Source organism: Physella acuta, unplaced genomic scaffold (assembly GCF_028476545.2).
Source record: "Physella acuta isolate Inbredline_101_S28 unplaced genomic scaffold, ASM2847654v3 ptg000357l, whole genome shotgun sequence".
Taxonomy (NCBI): domain Eukaryota; kingdom Metazoa; phylum Mollusca; class Gastropoda; family Physidae; genus Physella; species Physella acuta.
This window is the reverse complement of record NW_026731876.1, coordinates 77,079-97,555: the sequence shown is the minus strand read 5'-3', so window position 1 is coordinate 97,555 and position 20,477 is coordinate 77,079. Positions and strand designations below refer to the sequence as shown.

The 20,477-nt window shown below is 31.2% G+C and overlaps 2 protein-coding genes across 2 annotated transcripts; one reads left to right on the top strand and one right to left on the bottom strand.

The window, feature by feature from the left end:
* The first annotated feature begins 1,373 nt into the window (after positions 1 to 1,373).
* LOC131941337 (uncharacterized) lies at positions 1,374 to 13,120 on the top strand. Its single transcript, XM_059300550.1, has 8 exons — positions 1,374 to 1,450; positions 4,424 to 4,657; positions 5,196 to 5,304; positions 5,641 to 5,840; positions 6,381 to 6,743; positions 9,683 to 9,770; positions 11,026 to 11,234; positions 11,376 to 13,120. The coding sequence occupies exons 2-8, from the start codon at positions 4,498 to 4,500 to the stop codon at positions 11,684 to 11,686; spliced, it is 1,440 nt and encodes a 479-aa protein (XP_059156533.1). The 5' UTR covers positions 1,374 to 1,450; positions 4,424 to 4,497; the 3' UTR covers positions 11,687 to 13,120.
* LOC131941336 (meiosis-specific with OB domain-containing protein) lies at positions 13,120 to 20,379 on the bottom strand. Its single transcript, XM_059300549.1, has 14 exons — positions 19,925 to 20,379; positions 18,817 to 18,874; positions 18,534 to 18,662; positions 18,368 to 18,443; positions 17,261 to 17,453; positions 16,726 to 16,826; positions 16,568 to 16,617; positions 16,323 to 16,418; positions 15,436 to 15,546; positions 14,912 to 15,068; positions 14,400 to 14,504; positions 14,201 to 14,288; positions 13,954 to 14,040; positions 13,120 to 13,283 (listed from the first exon to the last, which is right to left on the bottom strand). Exons 1-14 carry the CDS (start codon positions 20,189 to 20,191, stop codon positions 13,188 to 13,190), a joined length of 1,614 nt encoding a protein of 537 aa, XP_059156532.1. The 5' UTR covers positions 20,192 to 20,379; the 3' UTR covers positions 13,120 to 13,187.
* Positions 20,380 to 20,477: the final 98 nt, after the last annotated feature.

The window sequence follows — 20,477 nt, the reverse complement described above, 5'->3', positions numbered from 1 at the left end:
AATAAAGTTTTCAAAAATATCCTTTCGTTCGGTCACAAAAAAATTTTTGAATTAATTAAATTTGGACCGAATTAGTAGGCATTTTTTCCAACCACACCACACGCGTCATCACGTTCAATAGCTGCGCCATCGCGTTCCATGGCTGCGCCATCACGTTCAGTAGGCGCGCAATGGTTTTTAGTCATGTAACTCTATTGTAAATAAAACATGTAAAATACTGAAAAAAATTAATAAAAAACGTTTTAATAACTAACCAATGGTTTTACTAACCCTGCTCTTGATTTACGCTACGACAGAGCTATTTTTAGATAACATAAGGAAATTGCGCTAAAATTGTCACTAGACTTTTTAATTACCTTGTTTCACATTTATTTCTTTCTAAATATTCTCGGACCTCGGTCATAATGTATGTTACAATTTTTTTTTTTAAATTAGCTTTTACAGAATGCGATATTTAAATTGTATTTCATGAATGACCCCATTTTTTTAAAAAATCTGAGCGAAGATCGTGGATCTTTTGTCGTATATGTAGGCATATAGACGTCTATCTATAATATAAGCGTGCTGGTGGTGTGTGAGTCCGTCAGTCATCGCTATAGATTTTGGAACCCCGTGGAAGTCTCTCCCTGGGCGAGGATACCGACACCCGCGCGCAGCGCGGTGCGCTAAAAATATATCCACCCCAATGCGGGAACCCCCATCCGCGCACAGCGCGGTAAACTCTGAGGTAATATTCATATCCACATCGTGGCGAAGCACGGGTATTAGCTAGTATATATATATATATATATATATATATATATATATATATATATATATATATATATATATATATATATATATATATATATATATATATATATATATATATGCCTACACGCATACATATGCAGAAATAATGCATATTATTACAGCGCGTCCTATGTTGTACTTAGATCTCTATGGTGCAATTTTCTGATCGCATTCATTACCAGAAACCAGCAATGAGGTAAAGTAGAGGCATTGACCAAAAGATAGGCGCCTTCGATAAAAAAAAGTGGTCATCCATGAAGGACTATCTATTCTCCCCCCCCCCCCCCCCCCCCCCCCCCCCCGGCGCACACATAAATGTAATTTTTTTTTTTTTTTAAAGTGAAATAACAGCTAATGTCGGCTAAAGTCAACTAAAGTGAACCCGCCTCCGTGCCTCCTGTTGTTACCGTTATTGAATAAATTTAATAAATAGACACACATAAACACAAAAGTCCGATCTACCCCCCCCCCCCCTCCACTTCCCAAAGTGAGCAAAATGTGCGTTTTGGCATGTTGTAGTTTATCTCGATTTTTATACCATATATAAAAGTCTCGTGACCGCAATCCACAGTTTTAAATTTAAACACCGAAAATCAACAAACTATGGTAAACCGGAAACCGATCTGTACTGTTATTGTTTGTACTCAATCAATGATTGGTAAAACTCCATTTTATTTATTAATTTTAGGGTCTACTCACTAAAAGTTACAGTTCTAGATCTACATTTAGATTCTAGATTTTTTTTAGGTTAATCTATCGTTTTAGGTCCGTAATTGCCGTAAAATCGCCCGCGACTAGTGATGTGAAAAACTAGTGATTCCTTAAATTTAATTAAATTAAATTTTTTTGGTAATCTATTTTTGACATTTTAGGTACGTAAAATCGCCCGCGACTTGTAATGTGAAAAACAGGTGACTCCTTAAATTTTAATAATTATTTCACATTTTGAGGAGGATTTATGTTTTTTAAAATACAAACATCTTTCCTTGTTTCATTTATGGACCAGTTTTTAAACGGTAATCTATCGTTTTGGGTACGTAAAATCGCCCGCGGCTATTAATGTACGAAAACGTTACCTCATTGTCAAGGCTGTAATAGAAGTATATTGTGATATGTTTGTGTCAAATGTTATAGATAAATGAATAATAAACCTAAATCAATGGCTAAATAAATCAATATAGGCCAGAAATTAACTTTAAACAGCAGTGTCGGCAAGCAAGATTTGCTATATAAACAGCAGCCATTTGTAAAATAGAGTGACTTCCGCCTGAATCTCGCACTATATGTCTATAAAAATAAAACTTTAACAAGATGGCTGCTATAGTAAATGAGCATGGTTGCATCTGTTGGAAACATCACTGGTGTTCATTTATCTATAATATTTGACACAAACATATCACAATATAGTGAATATACTTCTATTACAGCCTTTACAATGAGGTAACGTTTTCGTACATTAATAGCCGCGGGCGATTTTACGTACCCAAAGCGATAGATTACCATTTTTTTTAATAATTATTTCACATTTTGAGGAGGATTTATGTTTTGAAAAATACAAAATGTTTCCTTGTTTCATTTATATACGTGTTTTTAAACAATTGAATTAAAACTTTTGGTAAAACCTTAGTTTAGCATCGGTTATTATTCCGGAATCGTACTATAGCAGTAAAAAACAGTTAAACAATGCCAAAGTCTGTCACACACTTCCGGAATTCACCGGAAGTACTGTAAACCTTACTTTATTTGGTGTCATCTTTTATTTTTATACAGAATGTTTAAAATTTGGATAGATTTATTTTTGTAATCATTTTTACATTTTGTAATCATTTTTACTATTTTTGTAATCTAGATTTTTTTACTTGGCCTAGCAGCTAGATATCTAGCTAGATCTAATTAATTAATGGTCGCAAATCCGCTGCAAGCCAAAAACATTAAATTATTACATTTGACTTCATTATTTATATTAATATTAAAAAATATGTTTTTTTTTTAATTTTTAGATCTACTAATTTAAATCTACTATTATATTTATTCTTGTTTCCTTTTGTCGATTAAACTTAAAAAGTTAAAACATTAATTTACTACAATCGACTTTCAATTTATTTATATTTCAATGGTCAAATAAACCATGGGTTTACCGTAACTCTAGTTACCGAAACTCAACAAACATTACCTGATAATTTCCTACGCTAAACTAAGGTTTTACCAAACTTTTAAGTAATAAATGAAGACTAGCAATGTTTCCTACAGATGCAACCATGCTCATTTACTATAGCAGCCATGTTGTTTCTTTTTTTTATTATAAACTTATAGCGCAAGATTCAAGGGGATTACAGATGGCCGCTTTTTATATAGCAAATCCTGCTCGCAAACAGTTAATTTCTTGCCTATACTATATTGATATATTTAGCCATTGATTTAGGTTTATTATTCATTTACCTATAAAATTTGACACAAATATATATCACAATATACTTCTACTTGTATTTTTCAAAACATAAATCCTCCTCAAAATGTGAAATAATTATTAAAACTTAAGGAGTCTCCTGTTTTTCACATTACTAGTCGCGGGCAATTTTTACGTACCTAAAATGATATATTACTAAATATTATAGATTTAGCACTTATTCAACATTTTTAGGAGGATTTGTTTTGATAGTTACAAAAATGTTTCAAAGATTCATTCCAGAAATTCATGTACTCCTAGATCTACCTGTTTTTAAACAATCGTATTAAAACTTTTCAGGGTAAAACTCCAGTTTAGCGTATTTTATTCGCCGCTATACGTTAACCTCCGGCTGAGCGTATTTCATTATAAACACAACCGAAACACACACAAACTTAAAAAAACACTAGGATTAGACTTAGAGCTAGATCTACTTATTTTTTTATGAATGTGAGTTTTAATTAGAAAAGGTAAGAAACATAAAAAAACATTTTGACAGTCCGAATGTTTTTTTTTAATCGTCAGTGGGAGAAAAATCCTCTGATAGATCTAGAACTAGAATCTAAAGTAGTTCACTAAAAGTAAAATAAACTCATGGCTTGCTATTGCTAATGGCAGATAATGTAAATCAATGCTAACCCCTACCCTAGTCCTACCATACGCTTCCAACCCTAATTAATTTCTAACCAGAAAACACAAAACTCATTGAGATTACAATACTATTAAAAACCTAACAGTCTAATAATAATATCTAAAATATCTATAATGATAAAATCAGACATTGGTATCTTCAAAACAATAATTTTCATTAGGCCTAACAAAATAAATTAATAATTAGATAATTATATTAAATAATTAACAGTGGACTCTTCTAAAAATGTTGGTCTGATATTATTACAAACAAATGCATACTATTCCTAATATATAAAAAGACGGTTTTTAGGTTTTAGATATTCCTTTAAGTACGGATTCATGAGAAGACTTGAGAGCATATACAAATTAATGGCCAATGTGGGTCATATTATGTCACTTACCACTGGATCATAAAGAAAATCACTTGTTCATCATGTCGGCGATAAATATAAAATTAACATAAACTATGATTAAATCTAGATTCTATATTCAATAAATATAGAATTAGGTATTGCTCTATTAATTCCATTTAACATTTTTTTTTAATCACAGATGCTCAGATAGATGTTCCAATGAAAATTATGCCTTAATGAAGACATGAATACAAGTGTTGTGAAATCTACAACATGAGCCTAAATCTGATAAAACCCATCTACATACAGCATTTGATTTTACTGCTAGCATACAGCTTTTTCTGGCATGTATTATACCACAGAAAATCTGCTCTTGCAACAGACTTTCCAGATCATGGAAGCTCTTTTGCAAGCTTAAACAAATCTACAGAAAGTTAGTATTCTATTGTCACTTATTTATATTAATTTCATTTTTTATTTTTTTTTATTATTTAGAAGTTAAAATTTTTTTTGTATTGAATGTGTTTATAGACAAAGATAAATATAATCTGAATATTTTCTAAATAAAATGTTATTTATTTGTCTATGTCATTCACCTTTTTAGCACCTGATACAGGGTGCAGAGTACTGAACCTCATTTGTTCTATACAGTTAAAGTTAATGTGGGAAACATTAGGGAGGGAGCTTTTTTAATAAGAAGAATAACTAAAGATATGTTATGTTGTGAAATGCCATATCTTAGTTATAATTCAGTTAGCCGTTTTAATTGGTTTGTAGGAGTGGAGTGGCTTCCCTATGGTTTGGTATTAGTTTTAAAATTATATGTTGTTCATATTCTTATTAGAAGTGACATCCAAAGATGATTAAGTAGTAAATGCATGTTATTTTGAAATGTATTAAATAGACTTTTTTTTCAGTTTCCACCCAATAGTTGCATGTTTTTCCAATTATTTTCTATTTATACTCCACAGCCCCATATGCATTGCTTTTATCCAACTCAGGCCCTGCTGTACTTGATTCTACTATTCAGTTTACAGCAAAGTTGATCAAACTTGCTCCAAATGCTACAGATTATGAATTGTAAGTTTTAGTTTTTGTACCAAGTATCAAATATGTAATATTGCAATACAAAGTTTCCATACATTTTTTAAATTGCTTTCAAATGGTCTTAAACATGTATCATTAATTACTATTTATTTACTAAGACTTGTTAGCCAATATATTAAATTGTATCTCTTTTAGCAAATCACATCGCGCCTACGTACTACGTTTGTAAGCTTAAATACATTTATTAAATTCTATACTACATTTAAATCTGTAATACTAAAACAATTTTATATTGTAACATTTATTTGCTTATTCGCAAAGTATTGCTATTTTTGTAACTCGAAGGGTAAAGACAGTTTTATTTTTCAGCTTTATGTTTGAATGGATGAACATGGCTAACAAGTTTGTCAACAAAACCTATACTACCGGTATATCAACATCTGCATTATCATTGGCGTTTAATAGCCAATTTGTATCATCAGGAGACTACGCTATGACTGTTGCAGTCTTCCCTGTTTTTCATCTAAGGGAAATGGTTGCTTATAACACCATGAAATTTACTTTAACAGGTAAATAAAAAAAAGTGTGCCTGATATTTTAAATGTAGGCTTACTATTGTTATTTCTGAAAGATCTAATAATTGTTGCTTCTAAAGTTTTATCAAGCATCAGTATAGCAAAATGCTTGCGTCATATTAGATAAAGGCATTTAATTGGTTTTTACTGTATATTTTTAAATAGATAATTTCCTAACCCCTAGCAAAATATGATAAATTAAAGCATGAAATAAACATAACTTTTTATGTTGTCTTTATTTTATTTTATTTTTTGTGATCTCTTTACAATACTTTATTTTTGATGATCTATTTTTATACTATGGTTTAGATGATCTATTTTTGTACTATAGTTTAGATGATCTATAATTTATTATACTTTTTTTTAGATTATATCTTTAAAATACTTTATTTCAGATGATCTATTTAATATAATTTCTTTTACATGATCTATTTATTACACTTTCTTTAGATGATCTTTTTACTATGCTTACTTTTAGATGATCTAGTTATTATACTTTCTTTTGGATTATCTCCTTATTATCCTTTCTTTTAGATGATCTTAATGGTCAAATATTTATTCAACAAAGTTTGGAATACCAGAGATATCCAGATGTATTTGCTACAAAACAAATGACAGTTTTGAGCTCACAAGTGCATGATGAATTCATAAACCCCCAGGAAGCTAACTTTTCTTACATATGGTTCAAGGATTTTGACATCCTATCCCAAAATAAAACTGTTGTGCACAGTTTTGATGAACCAACAAGTTGCACTATAAAAGCTGTGATTTATACAAATTACAAGTTTGACAAAGGCCAAAATATGTTGTTGTTGCCCAAGGATAAGCTAAATCACAATGTAAGCAGTACATTTCCATCAAAACGTGGGGAATTCAAACAGTTTGTTGTATTCAAAGGTAAGCTAAAATCTGTATTTTTTTAAAAAATATTTTGCATTATAGATAACTGTAACTGATCTTAAAATATGAATGATACCCCTCCCAGTACTTAGATCGGCAATAAAATAAGATTTGTGCATTTGTTGATTGTAAGTAACTAAAAATAGAACTTAGGATCAGTCTCTACAATAATTGTGATAAGAATTGTTCTCATTTGGGGTATACTAAGTTGTAATGTATGTATATTGTCCCATACAAAAGTAATTGTGGCATCCTGTTTAAATGAGAGCCTGAATGCTGTGCATTTAATATGCAAAATTACAAATTAGTTTATAAAAAATGAATAAAAGGCTATGTTGGAATAAATTTGAGGTGAGGTTTGTTTAGAAAACAATTTAAGAACCACTGACTGTGATAGAATGTTGCCCTTTATCTTGGGGATGAACAAGCTTAGTGTACCTCACTAGTTATCTTATCTGTAGTTAGTTACTTATCTAATCTCATGTTGTCATTGTTTACATTTTAGTGTAACAACATTAGTAGGATTACCATGTTTATTTTTATTTCAAGGAATGGGGTTGGAAAGCAGAATTGGGTTAAAGCTGTCTAGTCCACACATTGTGAAAATAAATTTCAGTCAGCTTGAAAAATATCCCTAAATACAAGATTAGGTAGAAAATTAATTAACATGGTGACAGCTGAAGAATTTATGCAAAGTTTGAAACAATTTTTAAAAAAAACATGGTTAATTTTTTTTTTCAATAACAAACTTATATCATAAGTAATGTTTTTAGTTGAGAAAATATAAGTTAAATTTCATGATATTATCACTATAAAGTATATTTTTTCTTTTATCCACTTTGAATCTATAAACCAAATTTTTATACCTTGGTGTGAGTTACTAGGCATAAACTAATACAATTTTTATGTGTTCTATATCAATGCTAGTAGTAAACAAATGAAAGTTACAGAATATCACATAAGCGTACCCTTCTTTTGAGTCTGTGAAGATTTTAGTTAAACTGAGCCTAATTATGACAGATTTCCACCACCAGGAAAAACAAATGACCAATAATAAAATCTTGTAAAATGATTCTAAGCTACACAATGATTTCCCTTCTTTATGAACACTAGATTCATGCATGTTGTGCAGACTAAATTACTCTCAGGTAGTTGCAGGGTTTCTTCCAGATCTGTATTTTATTAATCATGCAATAAAAATAAGAATGACATTAACCAACTTTAAATAGTCTTTCTGAATTATTTCCAATCCTCCTCACACTACTCACCCGATGCTGCATGATGTTAACTATATTTTATTAATCATGCAATAAAAATGACATTTTTATATTAAATTAGTAACCAACTTTAAATAGTCTTTCTGTATGACTTCCTGAGCTCCTCCCACACCTTACCCAATGCTGCATGATGTTAAAACTGCTCTCCTTCTGTTATTTTAAAAAACAAGCCGACCCGCGGCGTATCATACGCCACTATATAGTTGTTTTATTTTCTACTTTTCAGTAATTCATAATTTGTTAATTCGACAGTACCACTGCTGTCACTGAAAATATTTGCTTTAAAACACTATCAGTTAGTTGTTAAGGACGATACCACCCCCCCCCCCCCCTCCTTTGCCCCAACACCTAACCCCCCTCCCCCCCTCGTGAAAGCAGCCTCCTCTTAGCTACCTCCCCTAAGTTTAAAATCGTTTCAAACTAAATTATCTGCCCCTAATAGCCATCACTAAACCCGGCTCTACGATTGTAAACATTTAGCGTGAACCACAGCTCACCAGACTTCCTAGAGAGGAAGAGAGGGGACTGCAAGGCGCGCTTACAGCTTGTTTTCTAAAGTCTCCAAGAAGAGAATTATATATATTGATTAACAATGGGGAGGCAACAATTATCAAGGAAAATATTTTCAAATTGTTTACTCTTAGATTGACAAACCTACTGACACTATAAAAAAAACTTAAAATTTAAAGAAATAAAATGTATTCCCTTCATTTCTTCATACCCTTGTTAGAGAGATGGAGTGAAATACAGTAGGTTAGGACCATTAGAGATTAGACCATTAGAGATTGAATCAGGTTCCAACAACTGTATTTTTTCATGTTTCTATTGCTTTATCCTTGTAGTTACAAATTCATCAGAAAAAAAAAGTTTACAAGCTGTTAACAAGCTTTGTTAAAATCTTGGTATTTTCCCATCTAATTTCATGTTTTCCGAAGTGACATCCTTTTATACTTCAATGTTTGAACCACTGAGTTATTGCATACATTGTTGGCGTCGTCGGGTCAGTATAGCTCATGGTTATTTAACCAAATGGTCCCGAGTTCTAGCCCCAGGACAGATGAGGCTCGATAGCTGCAGACAGCTACTGATCTAGTAGAGAAAACTCCAAAATCAAACAACTGATGCTAATACTGCATCACTGGGCTTATGACCTTCCAGTAAAGGTCACTGGCCAGGGCTCAAAAGTTCATAGATGAACTTCAACGGCCACATGTTCAGGACCAAGGCGAGCCATCTATATGGAGGCTTCTACTTGTGGCCAGGCATGACGAGCCATCTATATGGAGGCTTCTACTTGTGGCCAGGCATGACGAGCCATCTATATGGAGGCTTCTACTTGTGGCCAGGCATGACGAGCCATCTATATGGAGGCTTCTACTTGTGGCCAGGCATGACGAGCCATCTATATGGAGGCTTCTACTTGTGGCCAGGCATGAAAAGGGGTGGGCACCACCTTTCGACACTTAGCCCCAGACACACCATTCTGTGGTGCCCCAATGACCTGGGATGATTTAGCTTGAGTTAGCCTGTACATTTTGCTTAGGTTTGGTCTGTGAAGAAAGCTGCTGTTGGTCTTAAGAACTGAGAAATAAAAGTACCTGTAGAAGAAATGACTTTGTATACCTGCTTCTTATTTAGCAATACTCTCTTGTTTTATAGATTCATTAGTCAACTGTAATGTTCAGCATATTGAGCCAGCAGTTAAACTGGGGGAACCTGTTGTTCTTAATATTTCTTGCCTTGGAAGGTGAGTACACCTTATATGTATAAAACATGTACCTTATGAGTTTGGTGTATTATTTTTTTAATAATTATCTGTTTCAAAACTTCAGCATCTACAATTAAGTATGGCATTTTCTTCCAGCTATTTTTTTTACTAATTTTCAGCTCCTCTCCTCTCTCTCTCTGCACAATCATTGTCATTTACCCTTGTGGATTCCATGCTTATTCTTATCCATAATATTATAGCTTAAAATTGATGTTGAAATTTAGTGCTTAAACTGAATGTATTAACAATTTAGTACTTAGTGCAGAATATAATTTGTGGTTTATTATGCCAAGTTAGTGAAAGAGCAACATGTTTTGGTGTTGCCATTTTTATTCTTCTTTTCAAAAACAGCTAAAAAAAAAAAAAAATAGGTCACAATCTGTTGCAGACTCCATTGCTTAATGGTAACTTGTTGAGTCTAGACAGTGGTGGTTGATGATAGTTTCAATTCTGCCTAAATTATTAATGAATTAGGTTTTGGTCCAGCACCTGCTGCTGTTTGTGAGTTTATTTTTTAAACCATGGCCAAGAGCATAGTTGGTAAACATGTACTAGTTGTTATTGTAAACTTGCTGTTTTTTTTGTATAGTAGCTTTTTTTGTTACTGGTTCAAAAGTTAAAGATTAATGTGGTTTATAATTCAAAATTATATTTTCAACCATTTCTATTCAATAACATTTTACAAATGTCTGCTTATTTTAACTGCTGTTTAATATTTATGCACATCAACTTTTTTGTAATAAGTTTAGCTTAACTCTCTTTCCTCGTGTTATGCTCTCCTACAGCTGTTGCTGACATATGTTGGGAGTAGGAGTATTTTTGTATTAAAATATGGGCAGCAGCAGTGCATATTAATGACCATCATTGCTTATTTACGTCATTCAAGTTTTTAAATTAGGTTATAAATAGAAATTATTAGGTATAAATTCTGTTTTAACTCTACGTAGTTTCGTTCTTAACATGTTGTTATGTGAGGTTTGTTAGAGGATATGTTAGTTATTTTTCAAGTTACACTACAGTTGTTTGCATGAGTATAATTCTACTGTTCAGTGACTTTATAAATACATGTTAGAATTAATTTAAGTACATAGATTATTAGAAATACATGATTTGGATTTTTTAAAATGCACATCCTTGCTGCATTGTTAAATTGATTTTATACTGATTAATTACAATAATTACAGTACAGTTGATAGTAAATAGACCCTAACATTGCTTGATGATCTCCTTTCAGCGCTCCATCAGGTATTTGTTTCAACATTACTGGTTTAAACACCACTGTCCCATACCAGAGGGGTTGTCAGCCGGCTGTTTTTTATGACACAGTCCAACACCAAATAACGGCAAAATTCAGCTCAACTGGGTGGTTTGATATCCACTTCTTTGTTTACAATGACATCAGCAGAACCCACATTTTAAAGAACTTTTATGTCTATGATCCAGGTAAATAATAAGTGTTGATATTTTATGTAATAAAGCAACACCCAAAAATGTATTCTTCTCTCAAAATAGTAACTTAGTGGTGAAATTATCAGTCTACTAGACAAACTAGTTTATTATGAACATTATTACATCTTATTGCAGATACATTGAATGCTCCAGTTTTAGTATTTCCAATTGTTTTTGGAGTATTTGGAATCTTTGTCATTGCAATTGGTGCATTATACATCATGCGACTTAAAAAGAAACCACAGGTAGAGGTGGCGGATTTTGATTTCCATCCAAGTCTTAGCAATTCAAGGTCAGATGTTAGTGTGAGAATCTCACAAGTGATTGACACAATCAAGTACTGGTTTTCACGTCATTCAGATAAACATATGGACTCATACAGCAGCCAAAAGGAAAGTCTTTTACAATCTGAAGGGGCAAAAGTGGATTTTTATGATAGCTTGTGAGTTTGTGCCTTTATTTTTTCTTACGTTTCTTAAGTGAGGGATTTATCAAATATGTAAAAAAAAATATATTGTTAAAAAAGTATGATTTTATTTTTTAAATGTATCCAGCTAATTGGAAAATCAAAAATATAAATCTCAAGGGGCCTTAGAGTCGCTTTGTTTTGTGAGGTTTTTATAATCTATAATTCCATTTTTTTTTGTCTAAATCCCCAATTACAATGCATCTTGTGTTCAATTTAAATAATGTAAATACAAAATTTTTAAAAAATGTCATGTCCATATGCTTTAAAAATGTTTTGCCTTTGTGACTGTTTTGAAGCAAGCATTTGGCATTAACAAAAACATGAGCTAAAGTATTAATCTTAAAATCTACACTTTCAGTTTTGCCACAGTATTTATTCTTAAACTGGTGTAGAAAACTTTAAGTCTATTAAGACAACCTTCATTATTATTTTGTAATATTATATTGTTTTTTCTTGTATATAATTGTTTGAGATTCTGTATAATTTCAATACAAAATTTATATTAATTATATTGCAAATTTTGTCTTTCCAAGTTGCCAAGCCCACATAAATGTGTATATATAAAATTTATTGTAAACAGTTGAATTCAAATGTTTACCCATTGGATTTGATATATCTTTACTTGTCAGTTTGAATCAGTCTTAATGTACTGATACAGAATCTATGACTTTGATGTGTTGTTTTTTTAATACTCTTTTTTTTTTTACAAATTGAATATATCTAATGCTTCAACATTCCATGTTTAATTTTTTGAAACATATGGCCTACTGTCATTTTCAAATAGAGTTAATTCTGTAATTGGCTTTATTTTTTTGTAATTGGTGTAATCTTACAGATAATTACAAATCACAATGCTCGGTTCAAACAAAATGTTTAATAAGACTATTTGAAGGGTAAAAAATTCTTAACTGAATTAAATAATTCCATACTGGGACTGCAACCAAGCATTTTGGCAATACTCATTATTTGATTATATTCCCTTTTTTTTAGATTGTATGCATGGTTCTAAAGCCATTGAAAACATGTATTTTTGTGCAATATTATATTTGTTATTAAAATTAAAAATTACTTGGTTTTACCAAGTTTCTAGCTTAATTTTTCTTTACTTTTGACTATTATTGATAAAGATAATGGGTTGCAATTTTTGTCTAAAAACCCTTGTTTTATGGGTCGGGTCCCCTGCTTTAAACTAGAGTGATATTGATGAGCAGGCAAAAGCTGCTTAATGCATACATCAAATGTTTGCATAAACTTTGCAGTGCCTTAATTGTATTTTCTTTGCATTTTATGATATTTTAACATTTCATTTCATTGCCTATTATTTCAGGCTGTAAATAAAGTATGCTCCAAATTATTTTCAAAATATTTTATTTCTATACATATTTCAAACAATTATTTACGTAACTGTAACTCAGTTGTCAGAATTAAAAGAATTTATTTAATTAAAGGTTATTTTTTTTTAACTTAAATATTTAGGATTAGACTTCTGCAAAACCTTCTAATACTTGATCAGGAGTGGTTCTGTGAAGCGCAATAACTTGAGTGTAACACCTGTCATCTTTTCTTTTTCTTATCTAGAAAAAAAACAGTAATTCAATCTTTTTTTTTATATTATTCCAATAGAGGCCTGGGTGTTTAAAAAGTACTTTAGTCAGAAAATAAACATCCTCTGTGTTCACCAATTCCAACAATTTAAAAACTTTGTTAGTACAGTTATTAAACAAGTGACTTAAGAACACATTTCAGAAATCTTAGTTATAAAGCAAGTTATGTCAAATTAGTAGCAAGAATTAAGAATAGGCTGCTTTGATTGTGAAGAAAATGTTACTAAAGATTTTTTTAAGCCTTAAGGTTTTCACTTGATTATTTTTTTAAATCACTTGACATGTTAATATTTTCAAAAAGCAAAAAAAAGGCATTCCTTATCAAAACTTTTTTTTTAATTAAAGAAAACTTAATCTCACTCAATAACACAATAATATGAGATATTTTTGTATAACTATTAAACTAAATAAGAACATTTTAATTCAACAGTATTTACAACCTGTTATTTTTTTTAAATACCTATTCCTAAATTTGTGTGCAAAACATACACAAAACACATACAATACTGGAAAAGCAATCAGCTGATTCATTAAATGTCATTGTTAAAAAGTTTGATTTGAAATATGTTAAATTAGTAAGGCAGTTGTGTATTTAATTAATACTATAGACAAATATATTCAAAATATAATCAAAACTAACCTTCAAAACAGCTTTGACTCGTTCAAACAGATATCTCCATTTAATATCGGTTTTTTCCAAGCTGGATAGAGTTTTAAATTCTTTTGCCTAAAAAAATATATTTATTTTACTGTTAGTGTACCTCCATTAATTCTTACATAATCTTGAATAACAATAAAATTTAATATAATAACTGTAATATATTACTTTACACAGTATTTAGAGGTTTTGGGAAATTGAAAAAAAAGGTTTACTACAATAAGCTTACCTTACATCCAATAACTTCTTCAACTAGATGTGATGGGACATTACAAAACTCGAGGCTACCAGTGTGGTCAGTTAAACTAATGGACAATCTGAGGAAAAAAGTGCTTGGTTTTTTATATAAGGCTGACTTTGCAGAATGGCGAACTCAGTTACTTTCAAAGCAAATTTGATTAGATACAAGTTTGAAAAAAAGCATCTACCTAAAATCAAAATTATTGCTGTCATCATAAGTTAAATCAGCTCCTACACAATCTTGATTCCCACATATTCCACTGTCGTCAATAATTGGCTTTCTGCATTTAGAGCTAAATAATAGAATAATACATCTAACAGTAGAAAACAATTTAAATATATTTATGCTAATTTAATCAAGGTGCCAAACAAATCTCAATAATAGATTAAATAGTTTGACACACGATCTTTGAGAGAATATGCCTAATTAAGGCAAGTGCTGCAAACTATGCTTTAATGGGAACTTGGTAATTAAGGCAGAAAATTCACTTTAATTATCACTTGACTCAGCACATGTGACAACTAAAAGCTATATCTTTGAATTGTTACTATCATTTCCAGACAAATTTTATAACATTGCGTACGTGTACCTTGCAATGCTAATAATGAATGTAGTGATTTATTCTTATCAGAACTGTCTGTTGTTTGAACTGGTTAGGTTTATTACATAATTTCAAAACTTGAATGCTCTTGTCTTTACCATATTTGTTGAAATACAGTAGCATCATCCCTGTCAATATCAAAATTTGACAGAAATGTGTACACAACTGCATATTCTGTCTGGCTAGTGCCCTCAGCAACACTTGTCTGTAAATATTTGATCTGCCTCACAGTCAAAACATTTGTGATTGTTTCAACTGTAAAATGTTCAAAACATGTTCAATGGACATAAATGGAACTGGTAAAAAAAAAAGGTACCAGTTTGCCATTTCAAGTTACAAATTATCATTTCAAACATATGCATTTTTATATCTATCAGATAGAGTGAAATTTGTCTTAGATAATTTTGAAAAAATTCTCACATGGTTTAATTCATTAACATAGTGTTTGAATTGTACATAGTTTATTCTGTTTAAAAGAAATGTGTTTATATATATCATTAGAAAGATATATTAGTGGAATAACCTGGACATAGCAATAGGTATTTTGGAATTTTTAACATACCTAACATTTATAGCTATTTAAATTATTTCAGCACTTAATAAAAGAGAAATAAAATCATACTTTCTGGGTCTTTGCTATCTTGGTTATAAGTACTGATGCCATCATTATCATTGTGTTCTAGTAAATCTTGAGTTCGAATAAACTCCTGTAAACTTGTAGCTTCTGGGGTAGCTGAAGCAGAATAGTTATACAATTCTATATGCTTTGCTGCAGTTTAAAATAAACAGGGAGTGATCTCCCCTAAACTTTCTCGAATATTCTTATATAAAACAACATGGTATGGGAACTCGGGATATAGACATGATTTTTAATCCATTTTAAAAACTTAAACTTTTTAAAATAGAATAAAATCTTGTAGAAAAAAGAATTGCACACCAAGTGAACGCCAAATAAAATGTGCATAATATTGCTGAATATTATTAGTACTTTATAAATTTACATTAGTTTTTTTGGGAAATTACTAAAAATTTGGCAGAAGGTAGAGAATTAGATCATTTACTTACATGTGAAATTTCATTTATCTATCTGAAATAGTACTCAATTTATAGGCTATTGAAAAATTCAAATTAGAAAAAGTACCACTTCCGGTTATCTGAAATCGCTGAAAAGTTGATACGGATCTACGATTTTGATATAATACTTATATATGAAATTTCATTAACCTAGCTGTACTCAAGTTATTGTGTTTACAGACACATACACACACAGAAATACGGAAAAGATTGCAAAACTATGTTTTTCCGACACAGGGTGCTGTAAAACGTTGAGATCTGCAAAAATTTCAATTTTTTTTTTTGCACGATTACAAGACTTTATCTATACTTCGTATATACGAGAAAGTAAAAATGCATGAGAAAAATGAATCTTTCAATTTTATTATTATAGAAAAAGTAAATAGTATTTGAGAATAAAACTACATTTACATAAATAATTTTTAACTATTTTACCAGGAGAAGTGGTTAGAACTGTCTTTGAATCTGTATTTGCAACCATGGTTGATCGATATTCATTGAAACTAATTCTGACATCTGCAGCAAAGATAACTGAAAATATTTGTTTCAAATGGAAAAAAATAGACATTCTAAGCAGTTTGAATTGTTTATTAATACATTTTTAGAATATTTCCATTTTTTAGAAAAGTCATATGTTATTAACTTAAGAAAATTAAAGATTTGATATTTCATCTTAGTACCAGTTTCCATTGGTATCCAGTTGTCAATGAGAGAAACACAACAGCCCCAACTAAAAAAACAAAAAAAATTTAACCTATTATCTTATGTTTCAAAATTATTTTTATTATTCAAGTTTAGTTCATTTAAAATTATATAAAATTCTTTTAGTATCACCTACAGCGTCAAATTAAAAGCTGAACAAGTCTCATCACACAAAACTATGTCTGCTTTTAAAGTTTTTCTCCCCGTTTTTGTCACAAGCTCTCTCACTGGCCATACCTAAGTAAATGAAATACAAGTCTATAAATTAGGTAAGGATATAGCAGTGGGTTTTTTTAAATGCAGAGCAAAACATTTAATTTTCTTTAAGTAACGTTCTGCCGTAAGAAATATATAGTACTTAAGAGAATTACTAAGAATATATTTTAAAATTTATGTCAGCAGTAGAGTGCACAACTCCTAACCCAAAAGCCCCTGGTTCAGATCACAAGCTTGAGTCTGCAAGATGACCTTTAGTCCACCCAACTCATATGGGTACTGAGACACATTTTTAAAAAGTATATCTGGCTGGGCATAGTATTATCCCTTCATATGCCAATGTCACAGAAACAGGTGAACTCTACTTCATCTGCCCCATGGCTTAAATGGTTTAATTTAAATTGTAGCCTTACAAAATACACATTTTTTATTCAAAAGGTATGTTCAGTACTTACCTTCTTAACAGCAGCAAGAAGATTAACATGTTCCCCTTGTAAACTCATGCCATTTGCTTGAATGTCCTCTAATGTATAGAAGTCATTGTAAGCTTTAGTTGGGAGGTGCATTAGTTTAGTAAAACTTGAGGCATCCAGTCCATTGTACAAAGTAATTGATCCTTGATTATCACTCAAATTCATTTGATATGGACTGTGGACAGATCATACAAATTAATGGTTTAAGGTGCTTTGATCACAGATACTTTTGAACATACGTGGTTGGACCAAAGTGGTGTTTTGACCACAGTAGCTGTGTTCACAGGTAGTTTGTCCATAGCCATATTATGGGTGTTGCGATTCTGAGGGGGTTGAACCACTTGGTTCACTATCATGCGAGAACATCAGACACCATAGGCAGTCATTGTGCCAATACACCTCCAGACCACACAGGTGACAATTTATTGACAAGATGAATATAGGTTTTCTCTTCTGATATTTATTCTGATACTGGACTCATAGGTTCAGCTTATAATCTTCATCCATATGGTTGTCTCACGAATCACTCCTGACTGAGTCACACCGGTCAATTTACACCCTTTTACCAAGACAATCAAGATAAGACTAACATGCACACAATCCACAATAACCAGTCTCTACACAAAACGTCACTGTCACACTATGTTGTCCATTCATGCTGCACCATGGTTAAACCACCTATGGTCAAAGCAAATGTGGTTAAACCTCTGCACACAATTTTATCTAAGGCTAAAATATTGATCTACTTACTTTTATCGTAACTAACTATACAAAAAATGTTTATCATGCAGTTCGTAAGAAGTTTCCTTTTAAAAATGTACATCTATTTATCCCATTTAATAAAATAACGTGGCAAGATAACTTGGGGAATGTCAAATACGATTTACAAAAAATCTTTAAAAGAGGAAAATACCTACTAAATTTGTAAATTAACCCATAACAAAAAATAATTACAATTACAACAATAGCTAAAACATAACACAATTTAAACAAATTTTGTCTTCAAAATATTATTACGTTAAAAATGCACATCAACAATCTTGAGAATTTCTAATTCTGCCTTCTTTACAAGTACAAATTTAATACTACCTTGGAGTCCATGGTTTAAACTTATCATCTGATTCATTTTTTGGCTTAGTCTGTATCTGGGCTTGTTTTATTTCAACTAGAGAATCAATAAAAAAAATAGATTACTTAAAAAGATATAGTTTTGGTACATTTTTTATTATTGGGATAACAAAATTAAAACTCTTACCTACACTACCATATGTCACACTAGCTGTCAAACCTTGTATATATTCTTCACTACCCCAACAAGTTACATTAATAAATCCCGATTCTGAATCTCTAACAGTTAATGCCAGAAGGAATCTTTCGTGGCCACCTGAAAAATGCATTATCAGAGAACAAATTTCAAAAGTTTTTCTAAATTTGATAAATGATTTTAAATCCAACTTATGCTGCACATGATAGTCTACTTTTATTGATAAAAAAAGCCTTTTTTCTACATGCGCAGCATAAACAGAAAATGGTCTCACCTTTTTTGCTGATTATGGACTTTGGACCATCTTTTGCAATAATCACACCAATGATTGTCTGAATTTAAAATATTTTAACGTGCAAGCAATATTAGAATAGAACATAATTATTTTTTCCAATATTTAAATTAAACATAAATAACCATTCCTTCTAAAAGAATTATCATAATTATAAACAAAAATGCAACCTAAAAAACATGAAACAAACCAAAATCTAATTTTTCCTTTAACTAATATTTTATTCTTTGAACATCAGTAATTACTAAAAACCCAACTCTAATACCTATCTGCTGCATATGAGACTGAGTTTAGTGTGAAATTTTCTTTCTGCTTATAGTTTTCTATCACCTTTTCCTAGATTTTTAATTGGTCTCTTTGCGTTGACACTTTGTTTCTTGATGAATATATCCCCTACTCCCTTATCAACCAACCTATTCTAAGCCACAATCATTCATCTAGAATAGCAGATAATATTGTGTCCCTAATATTGTGTCCCAATGTAACAGTGATTAACCCTAGCCCAAATCAGAAGTTACAGTATGAGGGTTCATTTTTATGATTGCCAGCAGCTCACAAGAATATCAATAGCCAGGCTAATTACTGTAACTAGATTATTTTTTTCTGTAACTATATCTAGTACTAGTAGTTTGTCTGTAGTCTGTATCATTTAGGTAATGTTAGAGTTAAAAAATATAGTAATATAATATGGCTAGGGATTCAAAGGATAGATTAAACATCTCTTCATTAATATTTTAATATTATTATAAAAAGGGACCTCCTGGTGATCATAGAATTACTAATTACCAGATTTTCTTTCAGGCATCTTTTTGGAGGAGGGGGGGTGGTACCCCCTAAAGTCTAAAGCACTTCTATTCTAATGTCGCAGCATTCTTGTTGCCCCCCCCCCCCCCCAATCCTAAAGTTTCAAATGCCCCCCCCCCTGTAATCTGTAAAAAACATTGCTCATTACTTATAATGAATAATCTGATAAACACATGCATAACATGAAAATCATTTTTATATCTTAAAACTTGGCCTTTCTGAAAGTACGCCCTTAGTACGCTGGTCTCAGTTTCTCAGCTCAACAACAGTCCCTTTTGAAACTTACTGCACTTTGCATATCACTAGTTAGGTTATTTATAGCTATACATCCTCCCGCTCTGAGTTTAGACCAATCATTGGATTTAGACCATCCATCTGAAGATTTCCCCTCTGAAGATAGTATCGTATTGTTATTATTATGCGCACTTCTGGCGGGTCTAGAAGGGTTGATGCTACTGCTAGAAGACCTAGCCAGATCAAGATCATGATTTTCAGCAGTAAGCTGTCCGATGGCAAAATCATTGAAATCATCAAAGCGTCCCAACCAAGCCATCGTGCATACTTTATTTGTTGAAGTTTCAGTTTTAGATCATTTAAATGTAATAGATTCTAGATCTACATCTAGGATTTAAGTCGTCACTCTAAGAGTCTAAAACAAATCGTCAAATGTCCGTAGATCTGGATCTAGTATTTTTATTTTTTTTGCGCGTCGTCTGCTAGGAATAGCTGAAATTAAAAATTAAGATTCTCTGTGTAAACGGTCTTACCACAGAAAAAGTACCGTAAAACTAATCGCTCTATGCAGTCTCAAAGTGATAGTTAAGAAATGTTAAGTTTCG

Bases quoted from the DNA above. Each gene is read 5' to 3' on its own strand.
- LOC131941337 (XM_059300550.1), top strand. From the start codon at position 4,498: ATGAGCCTAAATCTGATAAAACCCATCTACATACAGCATTTGATTTTA. The intron at 4,658-5,195 runs GTTAGTATTCTA...TATACTCCACAG, and splicing joins CTTAAACAAATCTACAGAAA to CCCCATATGCATTGCTTTTA. The intron at 11,235-11,375 runs GTAAATAATAAG...ATCTTATTGCAG, and splicing joins CTTTTATGTCTATGATCCAG to ATACATTGAATGCTCCAGTT.
- LOC131941336 (XM_059300549.1), bottom strand. From the start codon at position 20,191: ATGGCTTGGTTGGGACGCTTTGATGATTTCAATGATTTTGCCATCGGA. The intron at 16,618-16,725 runs GTAGGTGATACT...TTGTTTTTTTAG, and splicing joins TCAGCTTTTAATTTGACGCT to TTGGGGCTGTTGTGTTTCTC. The intron at 15,069-15,435 runs GTATGATTTTAT...AACATTTTACAG, and splicing joins AGATAGCAAAGACCCAGAAA to TTGAAACAATCACAAATGTT.